Raw genomic sequence first — 27,830 nt, 5'->3', positions numbered from 1 at the left:
GAGGAGGCGCCTTCCGGCGAGCCCAGGGAGGGGGGGCCCGCCGCGGCCGGCAGCACCGAGAGGGCGGCGGTGAGGCGAGGGGCCGCTGCGCGCCGCGCCTGGAGAGCGGGCTGGGTGGCGGGGACGACGGCAGCGGGGGCCCTAACCCGAGCTGAGGGCAGGCGCGGCCTTCCGCTCTGGAGCRCGCCGCGGAAATGTTCCAGCTCGTGTCTGAACTGCGTGACATCTCCTTCAGCTGCACTGTGTGCTGTACTGCATGGCTGTACCTACTTGTTCAGCGTCGATGACGAAKTACTAGGTTAGCTGTTTAAGAGAGGGGAGAGGTAGATAACCATTGCAGTGGGGGCGCCTGTGTAGACCAGAACTGTAGATTAAAAACTAAACTATTTTTAACCGGCATTAAAAGCTTTTCTATATTAGTCTCTACCATAAATCAACTTTGGTTTTACTGATCTCATAGCCTATGTCAGCCAGAACTGAATTCTTAATCTCTGATTTTGTATCTTCAAAGTACGCTCGCACTTTGTTTCCTATCTCTATTGCTATCTTTTTTTCTTTTTTTTTTTTAAAATTGTTCTCTTGTACTTTTGAAAGTGAGCTTTCATTTTAAGCTGATTTGTCAATCTAGTTAGTATACTGGCTCTCTTCATCTGAGTTTCAGCTGAAAGAGTGAGTCTGCATGGAACTGAATCCCTTTTTGTAGTTAGTTGCATTTTTGTTTTATTCTGGGAAATAGGGTATGGCATATAATGACAGTTTTACTCTAGGGTCAGACGGCTAATCTCAGAGCTTGGTGTGCTAATGGAGGAGTGTGCCGGTGTGTGTCTGTCCATCCAAATCTGTTCCTGGTGAGCTGCTAATTGTACAGCCCCAGCATCCAATGGAGGTCCTCTACTCTTTTCGTTAGCAGTGATCTGCTTAACTCGCCACCCATTTTATGGGCCTTGAGTTCATCAGATGTAATTGATGCAGTTTTGAGGTTCYTGTTTGTTCATGTGTTTAAGTATTCGCTAATCTTACTAGTCTATTCTGAAATTGCAAGATTGAAACTTTGCTACGTGAAAAAGAGATTCATCATTTTGCCGATGTTAATTTAAGATCACATTATTCTTGATAATCTGTTTTATTAGGATTTGAAACCAGAGTAACTTGATTATTAAACCTTATTTCTTACAAGGTATGACTTGTATTTTTTTTTTCTTTCTTTTGGTCATAGGTGTGATTAATTTGATCTGTTTATTTTGGTACTTTCTCAGTTTCACTTTTCTAAAAAGAGCAGTCTCATAACTCAGGTGTAAAGCAGTTCTTCTAATAGGCAAGATATGTCATGCCCATCTCACTTTTGGACTTCTTTAAATGTTTTTCCAAATAATTTTCTACTCGATATTGACACAATAGATTGTATTTGTATCTCTACTTCCAAGATATTTTTAACTTTTTTTCCCTGCACCCCCTAATGTTAATTAACTTGTGACTGCTGGAGTCATAAACTCATCTTTAACTCCAGAMGTTAGAACCAGCCTAATCAAACTTTTTTTTAATCTTTCTTTCAATCATTAACTAGAAATGTGTGTTTTTTTAGTCTGCTTTCTTACCCTACTCTGTTACAGGGCCTTTAACTTCAGGTTTCTGAACAATTTTCTTCATACAAGTGCTTAAAGGCTTTAATACGTTGGCCTTTAGCACAGATGTAATGTTTCAAACGTAGTCCTTTCTCCAAAGGTGCCATTTTTCTGTTGAAAGATGGGACACACATCCTGAATTTTTGATAAACTATTAGGCCAAGATGATAGTCTAACATCAGTAGTTTCAGGGGTTAGATCCAGGTTTGATAGCCACGTTTCCTTCCTTGACTTCGACCTCTGCTTCTGTGACCTCCTGCTGCGATGGCTCTAGCACAGCAGCAACTGTGGTTTTGCTAGCATTGTCTGTGTGTTAGCAGGAGACAAACCTGCTATTTTCTGTCTCTTGAATGAAACTTTGTAGGAACTCCTAAATCATAAGTGGCCAGTGACTGCTTGAGCTGTGTTTGTTCTGACAGTTGTTGTCAGACTGAGCTTGACCTGCGGATCATCAGTTGGACGCTGCTGACCTCAGGAAGTTTGTAGCGTGCAATATGCTAGTTAATCTCATTTTGTTCAGCTGTTCCATTAAATGTTTATAAACTGTTTTGCTTTTCATTTGGTTACTAAAAGATGCATCAAAAATATTAGAGAGAGAGCGAAATTTCATCTTTAAGCTTTGTAGATAAGGGTGAGGTGTCACAGATCTGAAGTGGGTAATTTCAGTCCATTCTCTTTAAAAGCTGGGAGGAACTAAGGAATTTATAGATTAGTCATCCTGACTGTAGCCTAGACAGATATGGGAGCAAGCAATTGCAAAGTTCCATATGTAAGCACGTAAGACAAATTCACAGCACTTTTTGCCATATATTGCTATTCCTTGCCATTTACCATTTCACTGGCTGCAGATCCTGGTTTACCACTTTGTTCTAATGAGATACTTTGATGTTCATTCAGCACTAAATTCTGGTTGGGAGTAGGTCTGGGTTTCTCAGCTTGAGAACCTTTGACCTAGAGGATAATAGGATGATGAGAAACAACTGCAAATGATGAAAACAAATACCTAATAAAACCTTGTTGGTTTGATACTCAGAAAAGTAACTGCCTTTTTGTGTATCAGAAGACTGCGTGGCATAGCTTCTCATTAGTAGAGTCTTTGTCATGTTTCTTTGTGTTATTTCTGTACTTAATTTAGGAAGCATAATTGAGATGAAACCAAAATAAAAGTATGTGGAAGGGGAAAATACAGAGGAGTTGTTAATATTTGTCTCTCAGACCAGGGGAATCTGTCAAGGGGGTTATAATACATCCAGAAAAACTGCTATGATCCCAACTGTTTGTATTTTATCTATGACTTGGCTGATGAAATGGAGGACATCTTTAATGAAGAGTATTCTGAAACTTGGGGAAGGTGCCAGACTGAAGGGATGCAGACATATTAGAGGATATGATTAGAACTCAAAATATGATAAATAGGTTTAGAGCTGTCTATATTGACTTTCACAGTGTTGATTTTAAGATGTAATTGCCAAGTAGAAATGCCTTTTTGTATCTCTTAACTCTATTGATTAAACAGCAGCATTGCAAAGAAGGTACTCGTGTAAAATGGTCCTCCGGCTGATTGAATTTAGCAATACCAGTTCAAACACGTAAGGCTTCCTTTTTGATCGGTAGGAAAASGAGCTGGGTATATAGGATGCAGAAAGGAAGTTTTGATCTGCTTGATACTTGCCAAGCCTTTGCTTGGAGTACTGTATGAGGTTGTGTGCACTGGACTCTCCTTAAAAATCCCACAGGCAAATTGGAGAGGAATTGAAGGAGAGCTAGAGGATGTGAAAATATGACCTATGACAATACTTTGACAGCTTTGTTTCATCTAGAGAAAGAAAACTGAGATCAGGTGCACACCTCTGGTATGAGAAAACTGATAAAAGGTTTATCTGTTTTTCCTATCCTTTGTGATACAACAAGAAAGAAAAAGCTTAACTTGATGTAGGGAGATTTAAATGAGGTTTGTGGGAAGTAACACTGTGGAAGAACATTTCAGTCTTTGGCAAAGATTACTTCCTGTCTCTTAGGTTATGTGAGTATGTGGGTGTTTGGGTCTTAAAAAAACAATAAGGACATCCCACTTTTTTTTTCTATCAGAATTGTTTTAGGTGTGCTTGAACTTGCTTCAGAGCAGAAAAAACCTCTAGACTAGATGACCTTTCTGAGGTTGTCTGTCATTTTGCTACTTCTATTTTTATAAACTATGAATGCATGTTATTCTGTCTGAAGCAGATACACTGTCATTTTCAACTTAGAGCTTATGTGCAATGAATGAAAAAGTATATTTTTGGTTATTTTGGTTTTCATAAATATATTATTGTTATTTGGGGCATTACTGATTCCTCTTCTTGATTCCTTCCTCTCCCACACTGTGAATCTTTTTTACCACTTTTCATACCACTTTTCTCATGCTTTCCTTGCTGTAATAACTGCTTTTACATGTTTGTTTTTGTTAATGTTGATGCTAAATTACTAGCACTGAATTTAAAGTTATCAGAGCAATATTGAGAGGGTTTGATTTAAAACCAAAGCTCTTAGATGTAGCTGGTCAGTTGACTCCTGAACACTGGCATCTATTTGTACTAAGCTTATACCTGAAAAGACCAGAAATACGTATTTCAGTTGCACTCAGATTCCCTGGTCTGGAATTGTTTCAGACTGTATTTTTAGTTATAGCACTAGGAAGAATTAAAAAGATTTTCCCCTCTTTGAGGCTGTTACAGAGAGGTAAATGTATGCGTAAGACTGATTTGTTCTCTTGAAGTTCACTGTTACCCTGTTATTACAATAGGGAAATGAACCAGCTTTAACTTTTCTGTGCTAGTACTGTGTGAATTGTTGAGATTGTTATGAAGGAGAGGTGCCCGTATACTGGTAACAAAAGCAAAGATAGTATTATGAACGTTACTGTCAATGGTAAAGTTCTAAAAGATGTCCTGATACATTTTGTGATTTCTTGCAGTGCAGAATTATTAAAAAAAAAAAAAAAAGGTATTTTGCTTTCTGCAGGTATGTGTTTAAAAAATAGAAATAAAATAAGGTGGCTTTCATGTAAACATGTAGGTTTCCGTGTTATGGAGTTATGTATGGATGGAAGAGACAGAAGTCTTGGTTTGAAATTTCTGCTTTTCCTGAAGCCAGGTGTCTACCACTTCTCCTTTACTCCCTGTGTACTATCTATTACTTAATGGAAAAAAGTTAATAGATTAGAAGTCTTAGGGTATTCAAATGCAGAGTAAATTAATTTAACGTTTGTTCCCATTTCCTATTTATTCACCTTTTGTTCAGGGTGCTTGACTTATTTGGTCCTTCCTAGATTTTGGTATGACTTACTGTGCTCCGATTGTAAACTGCTGCGGTGATTCACGAGCAGCTCAGATGGCTTTTAGTGAGGACAGTGTCAGAGGCTGGGAATCTGGGTAGCTGAGCTTCATCAGTTCCTTCAAGCTGAGATGTCTCTGCATGTTAGTCAGAACACTTTCTCTCCAGTAACAGGAAAGGCTTGAAGCCCTGTATCAGCATCTCCTATTCATGTCTTAGAGATGGAAATTAAAGTTGGTTTTTGCATTACAACTAAGCCAATCTGTTAGCAAGTAGCTGCTAAGGGCAGTGTCTCTCTGCCTTTTGTAACCTCTGGCTGCATGTTCCTGCTGCTTCCTTTGTCTCTGTGTAGTGATCACGCAGTTGCAGAGCAGGTTGGTTCAGCTGGCTGATCTGGTGCAAACCTAGCACTGCAAGGCTTCTTCAGGATCAGCTGCCTGAAATGACTTTTCTGAGCACAGTCACTAAATCCAGTGTGAGGGGAGCCAKGAGTGGGGAAAGGGTAGAACTGCTCCTGCTGCCCTAAGATCAGCTGAGGTGTGTTGTGAAATCATATCATTGCTTTTCCAGGCTCACACTTTTGTTGGTCCCTTTGTTAGCCTTTTAAACTTGATCCATTTTATGGGTATATGGAGATAAATTAAAAAAAAGGGGGGGGGCAAAAAATCCTCTCTGAAGTGTGTTCCTTGAGTGCTTATCACTTCGATTTATTCAGGTTTTCGTGAGTCATTCTTTTTTTTCCCCCCATATTCCGTTGATGTTATGTATGAGTATAAAAGGAAAATAAATATTCCTTTTTCCTGAATGAGTTTCTTGGTGAGATGTTATTCTTTTGCTTTCTGAAATGTAATGGAGCAAACCGCTTCATAAGCGTAAGACGGAGTGTAAACATGTATGTCTGTGCAGTTCACAAATGCAGTTCACAGTAAAATCTCATACTAAGTATGTTCCTTTAATTGAGTGATTCTTAAGAATTATTTTTGATAATGAAACTTAAATTAGTTGCTTAAACAACTTTTACCCAGTAGGTGAAACAATGGGCAACTTTCCAAGACTTACTATAGCACATTAATTAGACACCAAGATGAATAATATCATGAAATGTTTGCCTCCATGTTTTCAGTTTATATTTTAATATTCTCTATATATACTGTTGTTAATAGCATGATCTTTCTGTCTTCAAAACAGATGTAATTGATACAACATAATGGAAATAATTACATAGCTACTTATTTTTCTCAGATAGAAAAGATTTCTAGTGAGAAAAGAATGCTGTATTTACAGATATATTTACTTTTCTGTTTAGATGGAACAATAGTGGAGAGGAATTGCTGATGGGTGGCCTTTTAAAATCTGTTTCTGCATTAGGACCTATGGTCTATAATGTCTTGTCTGTCTTAAAGTTGGTAGCTTACTCTTACAGTTAGCATCTTTAAATAATGATATTAGTACTCCACTAAATTTTCTTGCTTCTGTTCTCAAAGCACAAGCCTGTCTATTCCATGGGCACAATAATTCTAACTTCTTGTTTTGTGTTAAGAATCATTTATTGTAAAAGCATGATTGTCTTCTGATAACTTAAATTCTTACTTGAATTCTGTTTAATTCATATTTTTGCAGTGTGAAGTTTTTATTTTTTGGAAATTTTGGTGCTGAGAGTATTGTGTCATCAAGCATATGAGGGATTTGTAGCATTATACTTTTTTCCTACTAATCTTCCTGGTTCTTGTGACTTGTCATGATTTGCTTTGATAAGAAGTGCGTTTAGGTATCTTCCACTTGACTGAACTTCTTTGAGAAGCATGAATTAAGGCCAAAATTATTGAGTTGTGGATATTATGGATATGTTAGTCAAGCTTAATGCATGTAAATGTGATATTTAAATTCTATCCTTAGTGTTTCAGAAGGGATATTTATAGTTTCTTCTCTTTTATTCTTGTTCCTTTTAAAATGCTAAACATTCCCATTCTCATTTGTACTAAGTAGTGCATTTTGGATGCTCAGCCTTGAAATATCTAACATACCTTTAAAGGTATCTGTGGAGAAACAGTGAGGAAGTGTTAAGGTTCTAGTACCCTGAGTGTTTCATATAGGAACTCCGTGGTAAAGGTGRCAGTTGCACATAAGAGTTTTTATTTCTAACGTTTCTAGTTGGACCCTTCAGTAATATTCTTGAGCTGTTTCTTCCTCCCTTCCCCATCTGTTTTCTTACAAAATATTTATTTAAAAAAGAATGGAGGAAAAAAAACACCAAAACTTTGGTCAGACACTGGATTTTGACAGTCTGAAGTATGTTATGCAAGGACTTCGCTGGTTTAAAATCAATTGAGCCATCATCTGGTCCAAAATTGTGGATTGTTGCAGATGTGCATGAATACACCGGAGATGATATTTTGGAGGTAGCTGCATTTTGTTGCTTAAAGGTTTGATAACTTGTGAATTTCCTTTGTGGGAGGAGGTTGTATGGTTGTATGTGTCAAGGAAATAAAACTGAACTGTTGAATTGAGGAAACTGAGTGCCATGTAACTGTAACTATTAGATATGTCTGCAGGTAGACTTTTATTGTTCCAGACATTGTTTTTAGATTTTTTTTCTTTCCATTATAGTCATTAATGAAGCTGTGAAAAGTTATTTTGAAGAACTTGACTCTTAGTGAACTGACTCTATCTTGCAGCTCTAATAAGAGTGTCAGTGATGAACCTTAGTGGGTGAATTAGGACTAAATAGGGTGTGGCTTGGGGCTCTGGAAAATCCTTTTCATCTACTGAAGGTGAAGGAAAACCCACTCATTTTAACTATTGCTTGGAGAAGTGAAGCAGGAGGCACTGTCATCTATATTAGGAACTTATGCTGAAAGTGGCTAAGAGGGGGTTGTGCGTGTGTGTGCGTGGGGGGTTCTCCACTCCCCATTCCCCGCCCTAGTTTAAATATTTTGAAAATACTCATCAGAATACCTTGGCTGTTTCCAGGGTAAAGTTATGAGAAATAAATTTTTCTGTGGTAAAATACATTTCTGTATTTTTGAAAAGATTCTTCRATACTAATTTTTGAGAGCTGACTATTAAGTCAGAGATTAGGAGATACATACAGTCCTTGAATTAAGTCAGGTTATAAGCATTTTGGGCTTTCTGTTGACTTACCCTTAGAGATGGTTAAAGGCTGGTTGAGTGTTCCAGTTTTACTGAATAGCCTGTCTGTTTGCACTGAAATTCAGTGCAGAGGGTGCTTTCTCTAGAAATGCATCTAGAAATTACTTCACTTAACTTGTATTCTCTTTCTGGATAGCTGAAGGATATGCCAATCTCTGAGCTGGGGGTAGTGTAGGGTTAGGAGTATGAGTGAGGGGGGAAGAATGTGAGTTTTGGGCATACAAGCATACATGGGTAAATTTGAGGAATTATTTTAACTGGAGAACTTTCTACCTTTCCCCCCTCCCCCCCCCCAAAAAAAAAAAAGAGAAGAAAAGAAAGTTACCTTTCATAGGTAGGAGTTTAGTGAAAAGACTTGAGGTAGGAATGCTTTTGTTTTTCTTCCTTATTTGTACAGATTTAGGTATTAGAAAACAGCTTGTAAATAGAGGAAGTAAGCTGCCACATTGTCGGTTTACACTTGCAGAATGAAAACTGAAACTGAATTAAATGGTGCTAGTCATGAACATGAGTTGTAGCACTTCATGCAGTAATGTGGTATTTTAACTAGCAACCAAGGTAGTCCCTTTAAAGGAAGATTCTGAGCATGCACAAGATTTGTTGGTGACACAGTATGCCAGCAGCTAGAACGCATACAGTTTTTTCTAATAAATTCTATTTACTATAGTTCAGCAATGTTTTTTTTAACAACTACGAGATCTGAAGAGAAACTATTTTTCACAGCAGTATTCAAAATACTTTTTTTGGTAGTAACTGACAAACAAAACAGCAAGGCTTTGTTACTGGATGTGTACCATTTGTGCCACTTCTTATGTACCAGTGCTGGAACTTCAAGTTTAACACCTATATCGACAACTGTTCTTCCTCATCCCACTTTCTCTAATAAAAGTCAATTGCTAACAGCTCTGGACTCCTTACTGCTGAAGTTATGTACAGCAAGGACTAAAATGCGACCTTGAATGCTTTCGATCACTTATTTCAGCAGAATTTTGCAGAAATATAGTCTGTGTCATGTATTGAGTCAAACTGGCTTCTTTTCATTCAGCAATGCTATTGCTACATCTCTTGCTGGAGTTAGCAACAAGTCTTCTGTCATTTGTGAGAATTTTCAGCTTTGGTAACCTGGTAATTTAAAGAAAAATATGATTTTGARCTTTTGTATGTACAGTTGCAGTTAGATTAACAACCATTTTGCCTTTTTTATACTTTCTGTGTTCTTGTTTAAGAACTGCACACTCTCGTTTTTTGATGTGTTTGTTATTTCCACAAATGAGAATATTTATTTCCCATTCATAACAAAGATTGGCTAGTATCAGTTTTTCTGTAATGCCAGCCTCAGCATCCCTAGTAATCTCAGGCAAGTCTGATATCCATCTGAACATAACACGCGTCAGATAGCCTTGTTCTCTTCTGAGATTTTTGTAACAAAAGATCGGTTTTGTTTTGTACCAGTGGTAGGAACTCCAAAGTTTCCTGTTGTTTTAATAGCTTAGTATTGCTGAGAGTAGTCAAAAAGATACTGAAGTCTTGTCTCCAACAGTGATACACACAGACACACACATATATAAAAATATATTTAACAACATTTAGTGTCTAATGGCTTAAACTACACGGGTGTAGTAGGAATGTCAGATCTCTTGCCAAGTCATCACTTATTTAGTGCTTTTTCCTTCAAGGAGATGGAATTTTTTTGGATGCCATTCACAGCCATCTCCTTGCTCTGCCCTTGGAAGTGGAGTCACCAATGCAAAGAACTGCAGGGAGGAAATGGGTGTTGACTGTTTCCACTAGCATTTCAGCCTGCCCAAGCTGAGCTGATTCCCTAACAAAAAGCCTCAGCTGGCTCTGGTAGTGGTCAGTCAAGGGCTTGCAGGAGAAAAGGGTAACTTCAGGCAGAATCCTTCAGCACTCTGAGGACTCTTACATAGGAAATGTGATACTTTTGGAGACASAAAAAAGGTGGAAACAGTGAATCTCACATATATTTGAAGGAGGTTCCCTCCCCCACCCCCAGTAATCTCTTGCAGTTCTCTTAGCAGTCAGTCAACTCCCTTTCCCTACAAGAGTTTTTTTCAATAGGAGTATACAGATTTAAAACTGCTAATTTAAACTAGCCCCTAGAACACAGGAGCAATTATGGTTGTCTTGTTCCTGACAGTTGGTTGTCTGATGGAAATTTCCATCATTTCCAGTGATGGAAATTCTGTAAGTTATTAGATATAGTCTAATGCTTCATTATTCTTTGTTTAGAAGCCTAACAGTTTTKGGGGCTGACTGTCCTATCCACCACGAAGATGGTGAAAACAGTGTTCTCTGTTTTGTTTCTCCTTTGCCATCCCTTTTCATAGGCCAGATGGCCTGTGGTCCAGATCTTTTCTTGGAATGTTTTCATGTTTTCTGGACCTCAGTGCTTTCCTACAGACCCTTTCCTATATATTCCTATTTTCTTGAAGCGCAAGTGGCTGTAGTACTTCTACATAGTACTTCAAAGGCATCAGCTGAGTGGGAAACTCATATTTTGCAGCTGTGCTTCAGTGTAGACATCCTAATACTGTATTTGCCTTTTTCATTTTAGTCTGACCTGTAGATTGAAGTTCCTTTGTGGTTACAAGGTACTTTCATATTTTGCTCTTGATAGATCTTTTCTTATCAATTTATAATAGTACTTCTGAGGAAAGACTGAATGTAACACATGCAACAAGAATTTATATGAGCCTGCTGTAAAGTTACAGTTTATTTGCTCTTTGCAGGTTGCTGGTTTCTGTAGCCTTATAGTACTCAAAACTTTAGGGTCTAAAATGCTAAGGCTGCACTTCATTTTCTTGTATTACACTTATTTGATCTTCGGATCTTTGTGCCGTACTTCCCTCAAGACCGGTGTTTTAGTGTCCTTAATGTGTTTTTTTTTTAATTGAGTTGAAAATAAGTGGAAGGTCTTAAAGGTCTTTCTAAGTACATCAGATTAGGAATGAAAATAGCTTTTTACTGCTCGTAAATGACAGGTACGGGCTTCCATTATTCTTGTATTTGTAATAGTTTAAGTATACTATCTCAGAAGCACATGTAAAATTCTGTCAGAAATGAGTATTTACATAGGATACATTCTGTTTCTTTTTGTTGTTGTTGCTGATGTGACTGTTATTAACTTGTCAGCTGCTGTGAAGTGTGGGTTTTTGTTACTGTCCTTGGCTAATCACGATGGGGGCGAATTCTAGAAATGTGTGTTACAGTGCATATTAACATCTTTTTGCTTTATACAAGACTGAATAATAAGTAATTCTCTTCCAAATAAGATTACTTCATCTGACAAATGTATTTATCTTTTTCATTTCTTTACAGATATTTTCCAATTTATCCTTGAATGAGCGTTGCCTTTCAGCATCTTTAGTCTGTAAATATTGGCGTGACCTGTGTTTAGATTTTCAGTTTTGGAAGCAGCTGGATCTCAGTAGTCGTCAACAGGTATGAAGGCTTCACTGTGAAAAACTGTTTGGATGACTCAGAATTTGTACTCTTGATGGAAGACAAATAAAAGGAGCTTACAAGGACCTCAGTGCTTTTAGAATTTCTTTTTCTACTAGAGGCTGAAAACATCTGACCTCTTAGTTTAACTCTTTTGAATATAGATGATGTCTGTTGTTAACTGTGACAGTTGGTCTAGCACTTGAACTGATGGCCGTTGTTAAATGGGGAGAGGACAAGTGCTGTTTGAAATGGATTGTAGATTGTGTGTGTCAGGTCTTCATCAGATAGTGGAGATTCCATTTATCAGAACTATCAAATCTATTACGTTGAGACACCTACTTGATTTTTTTTTTTTTTAAGGCTGCTGTAATTTGAAGAATAATCATCCAATCGGTCTTTGCTCAGTTTGCTTTGACAAGCTTTTATTTTCCTTCTTCCTAGTAGGATTCATCAGCTAAAGATAGGTTCTGTCTTCTGAGTTCTGTAGCTCATCCTAGAACTAAATTTTTCTGAGATTCATGGATTGTATTTAATGAGATACCCTGAGCAATCTCAGGCTAGTGTAACTTTCCCCCGTGGAAAATTTTTTAGAAAAAGTTACCTAAACTGTCCACTACTTTTAGGTTTCTTATTAACTTGCTACTTGAGCGTTTCATGAAAATAGTGGGTAGAGGAGAAAGATTAATTCATATTGTGGCTTCTTCAAATGGGACTCTCTGAGGGTCTATGTTGGACATAAGGATGCATGTAAGATGCTGTTTTCAGTTCACTAATTCGTGGGAAACCATACTTAATTACTTCCCTGATAGAGTTACTATTTAACATGTTTCTGAACCACTCTGGAAAAGTAACATGACAGACTACCTGATTTTTCTGAAGTGACTCCAAATAACACCTAGAAGAGGTATCTTGTCTTCTTGACAGACCTCTAGACTGAAAATGTGCAAGTGCTGTGTGTCAAGTCAGTCTTTCTTCTAGGATGCCTTGAGTCCTAGCTTTATTTCTGCTTCTATTTCTACTGTTTCTGTGTTTTTATAGCTAACAGCTGGGCTGATGAAATAACAAGAAAAGAGATTAGACTTGCTATTAATGGAAAACAGAGTGCAACACAGAAAATGTTTATTTCTGGACTGTGTAAGAAATCAAAACAGAGGGATTTATGTTGTTCTGTCTTGCCTTCTTCAGGGTTAAAGTAAGATCTCACCTATGCTAAGTGGAAGATAAGTATTCTTGTGTAGTTTTGTTGGAAAAATTTCAGCATAAAGCACCTCTAGATTTTTGAAACTAAACTTTATGCAGGCAATAAAACTTCCTCAATTGAAAGGATATGTGTTGTGTTTTGTTAACTCTGGATTCTATTTGTCTTAATTTTTTTTTTATTTTGTTTTAACTCATAAAAAAAAAAAGATTGTCATCTTCTAAAATTGTTGATATGTTAGTTAATTACTGTGTGCATCGTTTAAAAAGTGGATGGGATATTTTATCCTTCAAAGGAGTTCTGTGTGCAATAGTGCATATATCTTTGATTTAATGGCCTTTCATAGGCTAACGCTTAAAGTATTCAAGTATTCTATTTTTAACGCAGCAAGTAACTGGAAGAAACTTCTGTTTTTTTTAATTACGCCTTCCCTCTCGCCCCCTTTTTGTGATGTTTTTCTCCTTTCCCTTCTTTTCTGTTCAATGACATGTTGGGTTACTCTTCCACCCTCTCTGCCCCCCTTTCAGGTTTTAAGAAGCCTGTTGCTACCTGCCTTACTGTAGTATTTGTGTATTGTTTGCACCTGGTTTTGGATGATTGCAAAACCTAAGTAAAAATTCATTGCATTTCAGAGAAAGACAAACCTCTTACTTCTCTGTAAATGTTACCTTAGTTGGGTAAATTCTTATTCTCTTGGTTTATGCAAACATGTCATGCAAATAGTAGTTTCTGTGTGAATGAAACACAGATGTTTATGAAAAAAAAATAAATGTCAGTATTTGAATTTTGTTTGCAGGTTACTGATGAACTACTGGAAAAGATAGCATCAAGAAGCCAGAATATTACTGAAATCAATATTTCTGATTGTCGCAATGTATCGGATACGGGAGTATGCATATTAGCATTTAAATGTCCTGGACTCCTAAGGTATACTGCCTACAGGTGTAAGCAGCTTTCTGACACCTCTCTTATTGCAGTTGCCTCTCAGTGTCCTCTTCTTCAGAAAGTGCATGTAGGGAATCAAGACAGACTCACTGATGAAGGCCTAAAGCAGGTAACTATCCATTCAACAAATTTATTTTGTAAATTTAATATTTTCCAACTTTTTTACCAACTACTAAGAGGGATGTGGAAGAACATATGTCATTTTCTAGGATATAATTAAAATCAAATGATCTCTTCTACTTCGAAAACCAAGTTTATGGCCATGTATTTTCTTGGTGCAATAAATACTATCATGTAGAGATTGTATATACTTTTCTTTCCTTTTTTTTTTTTTAAACTAGGAATTAAATGATCTCTTTTATAACAAAATTTCCAGTTTGACATGCTGCAATTTACCTCTGTCTGTTTGTCAAGTTTTCTTGTGCTTAGTTTCTATTTGGAACCTATGGTAAAATAACTCTTACTTGCATCATGAAAGCAGAAAGTGATTGTGTTATTTGTTAGACATGCGAGAAAGTTTCATCAGTGGTATCTCTGTTATCTTGAAAGAACATCTAGGGCAAAACTATGAAGTAATTATGTTAAATCAAATATGCTGTCACAGTCTAGAATGCAGGTGTGCATACTAGATATGCCCTATAAAACAAATTGATTGTTGAAGTGCTGCTCTTAGCCTCTTTTGGTGACTGTAGTTAGGAACTTCATTTTGCCATGTCCATAATCATAGTTTTTCTTGCTTATATATAGTACTGATAAAACCTGCAAGCAAAGATGCTTTTTAAAGAAGAAGAAAATGCCCAAATCTTAACTCCTGAAATTTATGGTTCACTCAAATCCTGTTGTGTGTGTGTGTGGTGTGCATGTGTTTACTATTTTGTTTTTTTTAAAAAATGTAATCTGCTTAATCTCCTTTGATTGCATTGATTGCAGCTGGGTTCAAAGTGCAGAGAATTGAAAGATATTCATTTTGGGCAATGTTACAAGATCTCAGATGAAGGAATGATCATTATAGCTAAAGGCTGTCTGAAGTTACAAAGAATATACATGCAAGAAAACAAATTGGTAAGTACATGTCTTCTCTTCCCCCTGCCACATCAAGCCCAACAACATTTTCATTGTCAAAATTTTCTCTTGTTCTTTGTTTGCTTAAAACTTTCTTCTGAACAGCTGCTGCTTTGATGGCAAATGGCTTAACATTTTCTAGGTATAAGAATTTAGGTTCTACAGATGTAGCTCAGAAGTCGGCATATGTAAAACTAATGCTACTCCAGATGCATGTTAACTTTTGCTTTTTGACACAATATTTTAGAAGTAATTACTTCGGAGGTGTCTGGTCTATGTAGGAGAAGACTAAGTCCATGCACAATGTGTATATATTTTTTGTTTATACCAATATGTTTTTCTACAGCAAAAAGTATTTATTTAAGTTAAATATTTTCGGAGGTGAAGTTCTTGACTACAAAAAAAAAAAAGTTCTGATACTCTTTTCTTGAAATATGCTGCTTTCTCATCTGGATGTAGTAGTATAGCAGAATGCTAATGCTGATAGAAGAGAGAGGTTTTTTCAATAGTAATAGAAGTCTCTTGTGTCCTAATTATTATATGCAGTCTCAGAAGTGACAGGTTCTAATGTTCAAAGCCAGTATCTACTAAATAGTATACTAGAATAGTGTGTTAAATTTTCTTTTTATTTTTGTAAGTACAAAAGTTTGCTTGCGGTTTAATCCTTATCTTTGAGTTTATGTCAGGGTTGTGACCTATGCTTTAAAAACTGCTGACCTGGCACAAATAAATTGTGTTTGTAAGAAAACAACATACTTTGTACTCTGAGCCGTTTGATATTTAGCTTCAAATAGAGAAATAGATATTAATGCAGAAGAGTTCATTTAGCTTACCTCCCTCCCCCTTTTGGCTTTAATCAGAATGGTAAGAATTTAAGAAACAGGAGGTGATGACCAAAGTGGAGATCTCGAAATAGTTCAAAGACAAAAGACTGTAGCTGTGTGGTTTTTTTTTTTTTTTTTTGGTTTTGTTTTCATAGTAGCAAAATGGAATCTTGAGTAATGTGAAAATAAATTTTTGTAATATCTATCTTTATGCCTTAAAATCCCTTAAATAAAAAAGAGAACTGAACATTCTTAGAAGCCTGCAAGAAAAAATAATACTGAAAAAATTAACTGGAAAAAGATAGGGAAATCTACAGGGTTAATTATCTTGTAATAAGAGAAAAAATTGTTCGCGTGTCAAGGTCTGCATAATTGTACATGAAAGGCTGTGCAATTGTGCATGAAGACTGTGTGTATGTGTATATATATACATATAAATATATACTTGTGTGTGTGTGTATGTATATATATATATATATATATATATAAAAATGACTACATAAGTGCATGATTGTTGTAAAATATGTGGGCAAGGTTATAATTTGACCTTCCTTATTATATATGTCTTGCAATTGTTGCCGTTAATGAAGTTTGTAATCTCTCTTTATAACATGAAATCTTAACGTAACTAGTTGACATCCCAGTTACTAACGTTCAGAAATCCTGTGGCTTTACTGTCTGAGAAGCAATTTAACTTAACAATTGAAATGAGACATAGCAAATGCTTTCTTTGATTTTAAGATAGCCTAGGAAATGTATTCTTCACTGGAATGCTTTTTTTAGTCACTTCCATCATTGGAGATGTAATACTGAATTTTCAAGTGGAACTAGAAAAAAACTAGGTACTCTCAAACAGGAAACTTTTTCATCACTTTTGAAATTTTGTCAAGTAAGTTATCAAAATTAACCTTTTCCATAATTTTCTGTGAATGAGCTTTTCATTTTTTTTAATTTTATTTTTTCATTTAATTTTTCTGCCCTACTTTAATGATCAGGAAAAATAAACTTATGGCAAAAAAATTGGTTTGACTTCATAAAATCCAAATACAATTCTTGAATCTTAGTCTAGAAATATAAATGTGAAATAAATTATAAAGCTCTTAAGCACTCTACAATGGTGAATATATAGAAGCAAGTAGTACTTGCTGATGATTATGGTAGATGACAAAATTGCCAACCTTTCTCTTTCTTAGGGATGGGGGACTTTCAAACCTTGCTACAGTGGAAGCATAATCTTGTATCAACCAAGTCAACTTACTATAAGTTTTCAGGCAGTTGTAAAATAAGAGTTTTCACCTTCTAAAATAAATGATCGGAAATGGTTAATGGCATGGAATTAGCTTAAAGGGGAGTAGTGATTGGTGACAAATGCTGATCAATTGTTTGCTGTGTCAAGTTCCGTGAGTTATTTTTGTTTTTAAGACTGCCTTGTGCAATAAAACCACTGTTAGTATTTGCTCTGTCACTTCTTATTTCCTAATGTATTGGTGGAGAAGGGGGGTTGAGGAAATGTGTGTATTTTCAAGTAATCATTCTCTGAAATCAAAATATTCTTTGGCAATAAAAATGCACTTGACATTCATTTCTTTGTGTAGTTTGTGTAGTTGAAGTTCGTGGATTGTCAGTCTGCTCTAGAAAGAAGTTGGGTTTCCTCTCCTTCAACCACTCTTTTAAATATCTTCTGTATTTTCCTTGTAAATATTGTAGATGAAGTCTRCAGGGTTTGTCTTTTTTTCCTCCTCATCCCATTTTTTCAGAGGTGCTCCAGAATACGTGAATCTTACAGGCAATTTCTACTAGCTTCAAACTGTAGTGCATTATAAGTGGTACATGATGGCTGGGTTTACATGTAGGCTTGTCTCAGACTAATGTTTTTTTTTTTATGCATCAAAAATATATTAATAGAGGTGATCAGCAGCTAAATAATGCCTTTGTGAGTATTATTTTATAGTAAAACGTGGACCAGTGAATACAGTTCAGTTGCTTCTTCTGTTGCTAGGTAACTCCATTATTAGCCTTCTGAGCAGCAGGAGGAGAGAAGGAAGAATTTGTTTTGATGGTTTAATATGCYAAGCCTTTAATAGGAAAGGATCTATTTTTCCCTTACTTTGAAATGCTGATTATTTAATAGTAATAAGTGAAAGTAACAAATAGAGGTRGAAAGGATATATGAGAACAAGTATAACTAACACTAAGTCTAATTTAACAACACAAGGTAGCTGTATGCATAACYGTTTATACTTTATTTAAATCCCTTTAAATGTTTACCTCTTTTTCTGTCTTTTGAACAGGTGAGTAATTATATCCTTTCACTAGCATCCYGTCCAAGTTGAGAACCTAGCAAAAATAATTTTACGGGTGTTTGGAGATGTGCCAACTCATTGAGGTGTCCTTCTGTATCTGCTCCCAAGCAATCTGATATACTCTAACCATCTCACAGGTATTCAGTGTAAATGAAGTAAGACTATGGAACTGTCCAGATGAAAACAGGAAACTTCCTAGCTTCTTGCTTGAGTTTAGTTGGACTTCTCATGTTTGTATTGGATTGGCTGGAATTGAATTCTATGAGGCCAAATTTCACGTTTCCCTTATAAATGATTAATATGTGAAGTTAGTGGAAGATGAATTGACTAATACCGTTGTTAACTTTTTTTCCATCTTCCACAAATGTCTTTTACTTCTCCAACTCAAAGAAATAGTGCCTAATTTCGGTAGAAAACTCAAAGAACTGCTGCATGTGAATATGCAATATTTAAACTGAGAAATAGAAAGGCACTTTACCTGAATTGCAAGAGCATTTCTTTTGCTTGACATTGCAGGCTTCCCCACAAGAATGGAGCTCTAAAAGATGTTAAAGATTTTGTGACCCCTTTGTAGGGGAATGGAGATGAAGTAGTGACTGCAGTGCTCCCAAAGGGAAGGTTTGCCCACAAAAGCAGTTTTGTACAAGTTGTATGTAAACTCTCCATTTTCTGTTACTGTGATTAGAGTAGATCTGGTTTTGGGGGCTTTGTTCTAGGACTGGGAACACTTCAGATCTTCCTTACTCCTTGCAGCCCACCTCAAAATAATTTTTCCTTAACCTAATTTTTCCTAACCATAACAGCCAAAATTGTAAAACATTTTCCACAGGCTTCCACCTCCCTAATGTCTGGGGTTTTTTTTTATGCTGCAATGCGTGTGAATTAGGAAGAAGGAATCTCCTAAAGATGAAGGGAAATGGAGTTGAGGTTTTAAATGTTGTAACAGGATGACAGCATTCCTACCTCTGATCACCCACACACACTTTTTTATTTTATTTWTTTTTTAATATATAGGCAGTTATGGTGCAACTTAACCCCATTTCTTCTTCCTTGTTTGTCTCCTGACTTTGCCCARGAATAGTCTACTGTGAGCAGAGAACATTTTGCATTTCAAGATGTCTACAGTTTTGACTTGGTTGTCTTTTTTTTCCCCCCCCTTTTTTTTTGTACTTGATGTATGAGAACTTCTGTATTGTATTCACTTTGCAGTTTGTAGTGGTTAATACAGAGTAGAGTTTTAGATTAATGTTTGAATTAAACCATAGTACAAGATATTTGAAAAATGATGTATTTTTCTACTTTCAGTACAAAAGAGTTAAGACCAAAATTCTTGTTTTAGTTTATTTCATGTCAAAGGAGACACTCACCTGTTTAAAGCATTGGTTGGAATCAACATAGTGTAAAAATCTACAGGACAAAATTRACATACTTTTCAAGTTTTCTGAACTACCCCAGTGCAGTGTAATCTCACTCACTCACTCCGCCATATGTGCATCTCTGAGACATTTTTCCTTTTCTTTCTGAGCTTGGAAAGCAGGGTTCCTCTCTCTGTCTCCTTCTTGCACATCAGGTATAAAGTACATCCTTCAGCAGTTTGCCCAGAGGCTTTTGTACATCTTAACAGGGCATACATGTAGAGAGGAGAGAGAATCTGAGTTTAACCCAAGCAAACTGTTTGAGGGGGAAAAAGTCAGTATTCTAAGCCATATAAACTGTACATCATTTGATGTTGCAAACTTCTGAAGTTTAGAGTATATAGACTAAACTAACTTTCCTGTTGACAGCAAGCAAATGAAAAAGGCTTTAGGAAAAGTATTCCTGCAGTGTGCTCTTCTCCTTCCCTCCCATTCCATGTATTATTACAKTTTTTTCATATAACTTCTGAAATTTCTCTGAGTAGAAGATTCTTAAAGCAAGAAATGCTTTTTCCGTCCTTCATTGTAAATACTTTTTCAAAATGCTTTATAACTTGTTTATTAAATTGTTTTGAGGTAGCAAAGAACTGTAGTTGTTCCAGTTTTTCCCTTCGGTTATTTTGTTTATTGAAAACCTGTGTTTTCCAGAAGAGTGGTGTTGGTTTTTCTTTGTAGACACAGAAGACACGTTTACTTGTTAAAACATACGCAAACATCCTGAGGATGACAACAACTCTGAAATTGATCTCTCTACTGAGTATCATCTCTTTGGACTATTATACTTCATCTTCTGTTGGGGACTATATTGGAGCTTTCTGTTTCACAGAATTGACTTGAAAATGCTTTGCAGATAACATTGGTTAGTAGACTTCAGAAATAATGAAAAAGTCCCTCATGTATTTTAATTTGGCAAGATGGTATTTAAGTACTAAAAAACCTACTAATGTACTGTAGAAATAATGTTCAGTGCTTTAAAAATGGAACTGTATTGAGTTACTGTACTAAAACTTAACTAAGATGTGGAAAAATACGCTTTCATGGGAAATCTGAGACATCTGTTCAGTATTAAAAGCAGTCTATTGGAAAGTTAGTCTTTCAGGAAGCTTCTCTTCTGAAATGCTCAGTTTGTTCACTTCTGGAGCACAATAAAGTTATTTGAGTATTCCTTCAGGAAACTGAACTAATACTGCCTTCTTTCTAAAAATTTGAACTTGTTTTTGCTGACAGCCATTCTTGCATTTTTAATAAGCTCAGCAGTTTCTCTTTTGTAATATTGTTCTTAAGGTAGAACATTCTTGCTGAGTTTAAAAAAAAGTCAAGATATATGCTTATGCATGAATATCTATTTTTTGAAATAAATATTTTGCTTATGCCTCTCTGTAGGTATCAGACTTATTTTCACTAAAAGGTTTCTGTGAAGAATTTAGTAAGAAATACATTACTTCATATTCACCTTTAGGTGGCAGTATTGACTTTGTGTTTAGTGGTAACAGGTCTTTGGGTCCTTGGTATAATGAATCGCTAGTACACAGCAGATAACTCCTGCATATTATACTGGTGCTGTGTACCCTGTTTTCTCTTCCATTCAACTGCCAGGATCACTATCTAAGTACTTTTTAAAATGCCTTCAGAACATTAGCAACTAGTGTATAATAAAGCTCATTCAACTAAATAGTGTTTGACTCTTAGAGTGTAGTTATGTGTGCTCTTATTGAGGTATTTGAAGAGGCTTTCTTGTGTAGTTCATTAATGTAAGTACAGAGGAAGAAGACAACTGAGTTTTCTATTCTTTTAAAATAGAATACAGCTTAGCATATATATTACATATAGCTTAGCATATTTAATAGAAATGAATATCTGTACTACATATACTGGGTATAAAGTAAATGAATTGAAACTAACCACTACCTAGGATTCTGAGGAAAATCTTGGAGGAAATCAACTATTATTGCTTCATTTGCTTCTTACCTATTCCCAGATAAGATCATCTTTTGGCAATGACAATGCAGTTTTGAACTTGTGGTTCCTTAAAGACTGAGAATGCATTTTCTGAGGGTGTGCATTTAGGAATGTAACCTAGGAAACTTCTGGCCAAGTACTGACAAGAGTATTTTTAGAAAATTAGAACCTTAATTTTACTTTTGAAAATTAAGACTTCTGAAGCAAACTAATTATATGCACTCTTATCTGATAGTGTGGATTTTTACGTACTGCTGTTGTATGTTTCTTAATATTATAACTTTGTCTCARGTGTTCCAGTTATTTTTCAGGGGCATGCGTCAGAGACGTAAACTAATTCTGTTTAAGCCCTTACTGTTAGGTGAATTAGCAGCCTGTTAAAAGGTAACACTATTGCCTAATGCTTAACACTCATTTCTGGATTTAAAAGCAGTATCTCCTCTTAAGTAGTATTAAAAGTATTTTTCCATGTTATGTTGTGTTCAAAAGACACCTTATCTCTGCAGGAGGAAGGTTTAATTTCTGTTGGACCACTAAAAAGCTTTTACTCAAGAATTACTGTGTTTTTGTTGTTTTGTGTGTGTGTGTGGAGGGGAGGATAGTTTCTTAATGTTCTTCAATGCTTTGATTCATTTGATTCATTGATTTCTCTCTCCTCTTTCTCCTCCCAAATCTGAAGTCTCTAATAAGCAAACTTTGTATTTAAACAGGTGAAAGACATTTTTATTTTAAGATGAATTCAGTGTTTGTGAACTCTTCAGACTGACAGCACTGGAAACTGAAGTCCTCTTTTTGTCCACTAAACAGGTACAGCGTGAGTAGCAGCAGTACAAGCTTCACCACACTTCCCCACCAAAGTGCTGCAAACCCTGACCTAGAGAGAGACCTCTAGCAAGGGTTAAGAGGCTTGTTCAGTCTCCATGCTCACTCATTCGTTACTGTGGCTACCAGCAGGAGTACCGTTTTTGATAGCGGATAGATATCCACATTACAAAAGCACCAGGAACTGGACTGAAAGCATCAACTCATTTCACTTAAAAACTACTGAGCATCTGTCAAATGATGTAACTTCAGTTACCGCAGACCTGGGCCCCTGGTAGAAGTGAATGGCTCCATGTCCCATTGCCAATCCCTGAGTTCAGTCTTTTTATACATACTAGCATAGCTTCTTTATGCTATGCAGAAACAAAGTGTGTGTGCAGACTGTAATTTTCTTGTCAAGTTAGTTGTATATACCACTTTAAAATGCTTGACTGTRCATGTAAGTACTATGGCTTAATAATAAGGTCAGCTATATGGTTAACTGCTTTGTACTTTTTTTAGCAGATACTGCATTTATTGAGGTCTTTAAACAACTATTGGCTGCTGTGAYCTGTCTTTTGTCATGTACTTTTTCATTAATCAACTGAGAATAGGAGTTGTAATATGTATTGTTGCATTAATTATGTTTTCGGACTTTGTTAGGTAATATGTGGTAGATTAATTGTTCTACCTAATTTAYAGTTAAAAACCTTTTGATTTTATATAAAATTAGGCAGTTGTATCAATGCTGATTTCTTAGGTTATTTAATGGTACCGTTTGCAACCAATATTTCATATACGCATAAAAATGTTCAATATATACCTTGTAAATTAATGTAATCACAAAATAAATTGAGGTATGAAATAAAATAGGAATTAAGAAAARGCTGATCTGAAACTTGTTTCTACATTTTGGTCAACAGTTAAGTATGATAAGAGATGATTATTCATTTGAAAATTACAGATAATAGATTTTGCATATGGTTTTAGAGAAAGTCAAACACATTTATTTATTTTAGATATCTGCTAATGCCTGCACATGGATGACAGGCATGTTAGTAAACTTGTATATCAAATTTACAATGTACTGTAATTAAGAGTCCAATGCTTACGTTTGAGGTACTAAAAATCCAAATGTAATGGATGGAGATAATGTGGGGRTGGTGGAGGAAGGCAAATTACAGCAAAGTGCAAATTTTAAGTGCAAGTTGTGTGTTTTGCTCTCTGTATAGATATCAAGGGCCATTGTGTAATATAACTTAARTATATACGAAAAGCAATGGCACTACAGAAACAAGTCTTGTTTACAGGGTATTTCTAGATCATGCAATGTTTTCTTTATTAAGCACTCTGTTGAACTGCAAATGCAAAGTTAAAATGTAATTAATGCTCAACTCAGACAACTGTACAATTTCTTTACTGTTGTGGTATTTGGTTTAATTTGACCTGTTAGTGTTTTGTGTATAAAGAATGAATGCAAGTAGAATCAAATTAATAGAAAGTTGCAATAACACATTGACTTCAAAAAGGACTTTACTGAAGCTATAAAACCTTTGTTATAACATGTAACTGCTTTATTGAAAAGGATGTATGCAGTCAAATTATTTTTTCCTGGGTTCCTGTAAATAATAAATTTTACRCAAATTTATGCCTCAATCTGCTTACTAAAATGATTAGATGTTATTGAACTAACCAAAAAATTTAATTTTGTCTGTGTAGGGTAGATTTATATATCATGTAATAAGCATAATAAATCTTGAGTTAAACTAGAGTGTAGGCACTTATATTTTTGTTGAATTACTTAAGCTTTTAATCTGATTAAAAGCTTGGTGACCAGGGATTGGTAGCAGGATATGGAGCCTTTTTAATTGCTTGAAATACCTGTATTTAATTATCGCTTGGGTCAGTGGTAACCAAGTATCATTACACAGTTCTCTGATCATAGAATGAAAAAGATTTTTCACAAAACCTGAAGTGTGTTTTAATAGAAGGCATGCTCATAGATATATTAGTTTAAAATCACCTAAATTGAATTGTAACAAAAAACTTCCTCCTTTATTTTTTTTGGGAGCTTTTTTTGTTGTTTTGGTTTTTTTAATCTAGCCATATCTTGTGGTAGAAGAGAATACTGGTAAACTCCAGATGAAYCACTTGAAGTTCTTCATTGGTTAAGTCATCATCTTGACCTATGTTGTACTTGGTAAAAACCTTCGGCCATTCAGTTAAGGATAAGCAATAAGCYAAAATTGATAATATTGCTCCCAGTGAGCTGTGATGCTTCTTACTATAAGAGTGTGGTGCTGTGAACCAAATCTTTAAAGCTGTCAGTATCATTATTCTAAAATGGTGGTAATTTACATCCATCAAAGATAAAAGTATATTTGTATCTATTTTTATTTGTATGGGACAAAGACAAGATTATGTAAAAATAATGACAGACAAGAATCTTTCTGTTTTTATCCTGTTCCAGTAAATTCCAGCTGAACTTTTTGTGAAGCTAGATAAATGAACTTGTCTAACTTCTGAAGCTTGATGCAAACACTTTGCTTTTACAAAGAAGAACTTGAAACTATACACAGCTCAAAGTACAAGAGATCAAAACTGCAATGCAGTTAGCTATAATGGAAGGAAGTTCTGCAAAATTGTGCTCCTCCCACCCCCCACCCCTTCATGATGCTACGGTGACCTTTAGAGTAGTATCTGTGGACAAAATACGTTTGTGCCCTCTTCTGGGTATCTTGAGATGCTATTCAGGGTAACTGTTCACCAAAAATATTGATACACAGGCTACAGGGTAAATTGAGTGGGCGTGGAGAGTGAACTGCTCTAGCTATCCTAAATATCATTATTTTTGAAGTCAAGATTAAATTGGCTCACTTAATTTTTTTTAATTACAACATCAGTGGTCCAGCTGCATATGTTCTTGGATTTGTATTTCACTGACGGCTCTTTCTCCATTTCATTTTAAACTTACCATATATGCTTTCCTCAGCCTAGAAACTCCTGCCTTTGTTACTGTTGTATTTGCTGTAGTCTTTCAACTTTCATTATTCTTTCTATTCAGAATGCTGATACTTAACAAATTGTACTTCGGGGCTTGAGTTACAGCTACTTTTTTACTTGTATCTGATCTCAGACTGCCTGTTCTGGCTTTCAGAGCTGTGCACAGCTTTGTCCTAATATTTTTGCCTAGATTTTTAGCTTAAGGTGTCCCTCTCTTCTGTTTTGTATCTCATCTCACTGGCAAGCCCCCTGCCCTGTACTGTCAGTCTGAATTCCATCTTGCCTGTTCTGCCTGAAACTTTCCTAAAGGCTGCCTTGCTGATGAAGTTTTTAAACAGCAACTTGAACCTGTCTTCTGGTCTCCTTGCTCCACTTCATCCAAAGATTTTATGTCTATATAAGGTTCCTTCCTGCCTTCCTCTGAAATAATGCCGAAAYTACTGTTTTGTGAAAATACAAAGTTATTTTAAACTTTGTCATTTTACATAGTCATTTTAAGGACTGGGGTAGTAGATATATGTTTGTCTGGAACATTAACTTGTAAATGCTAACTAAATTGACTGTAACAATAGTGCTGTGGGAAAGCTTGTGCTGCTATTCTATCACCTACTTGTTTGGTAAATACATAAGAATCAAATGAGAGTGTTTTCTGCGTAAGCTATGATTATACATATGTTTTTTTTAGGGAAAAAGATCAAATATAAATGGAAAGTGTTTGTTAGGTTTGTTTTTTTTCCTGCTTAGACATAAGGAACATGTCAGAGAGCTGTATATAAACTAAAATGGGCAACAAAGCAATGACATTTTGGTAAATACAGAGAATGGTTGCTACTGTTAATATTGTTATCAAGCTAATAGTTGAATTTCATAAGACTGCTGATATTTGGATGGTTAAATTATGCAAGAAATAAAAATAGGTTTCTTTCAGACTTCAGAGTGATTGAGAATGAAACAAATACATACAAGTAAATGCTCTAAAATGAATTTGCATTACTGCTAAACAAAATGTTAGTCAGCTTGTACAACTCCTAATTCTTTCATCTCTTGGACTGTATGCTGTGTAGAGTGGAAGAATATCTATTGCCTCCCTAGCTACTTGTTTGCCACCTATGGAAAAAACAACCGTAATTTATGGGCAAAGTTCTGMAAAATAGAGTTTGTCTGTCTGGCAGTTTGCAGCTGTCACAGGGAATCAGTCACACTGTATGTTGCCAGTTCTTCCCATGCACCGTCTGCAGTAGTTTTCTGAGCTTTATGTTCTAAACCTGAAGATGGGGGTGGGAAACAAAGTTAAAAATGAGTAGTTTTTTGTTGTGTTGGTAAGCTAAGCTCACTGTGCAGTGAGCTTAAGAAGCTAACAGGTCTGTCGAACAAGGACAGGAGCATGTGTAAAGGGAAGCAGGTATGTGCAACTGAGCTGTTAAGATAGATATAAAATACTGTTTCCTTAAACAGTGCTGTGAATTCTGAGAACTTCCCCGTTACTGAAAAATAATGTTTCTCACAAAGTAGCTTCCTTCCTCTCCTCCCCACCAAGTTTTAGTTACTTTTSTTAAATGTAAGCAAATAGGACTATTTTGATCTGAGTGAGGAGGCAGTGACAGATCTGCATTTCCAGCAGGCTTCGTCTGACGACTGCCAGCAATTGTAATAGCATTTTTACAGTGCRGACTACGCAGGCAACCAGTTTGCTTGCTGCTGTTGAAGGGGTAGTGCTGGCTCTTATTTGTCTGTGCGTTCTCCCTTATTAACATCATCAGAGCTGCTGCTTATGCTTTTGATGCTCCTTACTCCGTTCTTTTGCAYCAGGGAGAGAGTTAGATGTTCTGAAACTACTCTTAAAGCACCTTTGTTTTTATAATGTTCTTTTAAGTTGTGCAGTATTTCTTAATGCTTCAGATGAGTAACTGTTCTTTAAAATGTGTGAAAAGAAAACTAAAATTTGGGAGTGTATTGAAATTGTCTAAATTGTTTGTGTGAGGGGGAAATACTCCGTAGCGTTACTTTTGATAGCTGTTAGTGTTGTGCAGCCTATTGAAAATACTAACGACTACTTAAGTATATTGAAAATATGTATCTGATAAGCAAGAGATTTGTTGTTATGTTTATCATATTGGATGCTTTTTAACACATACTGCTTAAAATTCTATGTTTAGAATGGCAATGTAATTCTTCATAAAAATGGGAATTTCTGGAATGAAGTGCTGTTTGAGAATTTCTGTATTGTTAGGCATTTCTAGGAAAATCTTAATGGCATGTACTTTAAAAAGTGTATTTTAATTTCAGAACAGCTTGTATGTAATATCATTTTCATCTGTTTTTAGTACTGTCCATTGCATGTGAGAACTTCCTAAAACTTTTTTCACCTAGAAGATATTCTTGGGTTAATGTCCCTGTTTTTTACATCTCTTAGAGCTGTAGAACAGAAAAGTATTGTGCTGTTCCTGTTGCATGCAGGTGATATTTTCTTTGGATTTTAAAGTATTTGCAACAAACTTGCAATACCAAATGAGTATTGCCATGTATTGAATGAGATCAAAAAAGTATGCTGTTGAAATAGAAAGACTATTTGGTGTTAGAAATCTGAAATTATGTACTCCTTTCTGTGTTTTAAATAAAAGCTGTGCTGGATACAAATACTAGTATATAGATTTGACTCTCTGAACCCATGGGCAGATGTAGGCCTGACTTGTACCACTAGTAAGTTAAGATGAATGAGCTTTTAATATCGGGGTTATTTGTAGATATTCTTTCCTTTTTTTTTTTTTTTT

The 27,830-nt window shown here is 35.7% G+C and overlaps 1 protein-coding gene across 1 annotated transcript in view; it reads left to right on the top strand.

Moving 5' to 3' along the window:
• FBXL17 (F-box and leucine rich repeat protein 17) overlaps positions 1-27,830 on the top strand; it is a 289,747-nt gene that overhangs the window by 1,113 nt on the left and 260,804 nt on the right. Inside the window, exons 2-5 of the mRNA XM_085305322.1 lie at positions 10,660-10,696; positions 11,424-11,546; positions 13,544-13,801; positions 14,623-14,754. Of these exons, the coding sequence (XP_085161448.1) occupies positions 10,660-10,696; positions 11,424-11,546; positions 13,544-13,801; positions 14,623-14,754 (550 nt within the window). The remainder of the gene's footprint in view (positions 1-10,659; positions 10,697-11,423; positions 11,547-13,543; positions 13,802-14,622; positions 14,755-27,830) is intronic.

This window comes from Rhea americana, unplaced genomic scaffold, assembly GCF_003343005.1.
Source record: "Rhea americana isolate MKP2758 unplaced genomic scaffold, rheAme1 scaffold_22, whole genome shotgun sequence".
NCBI classification, from domain to species: domain Eukaryota; kingdom Metazoa; phylum Chordata; class Aves; order Rheiformes; family Rheidae; genus Rhea; species Rhea americana.
Note: the sequence above shows the minus strand (reverse complement) of the source record. Positions and strands in the feature narration are given on the sequence as shown.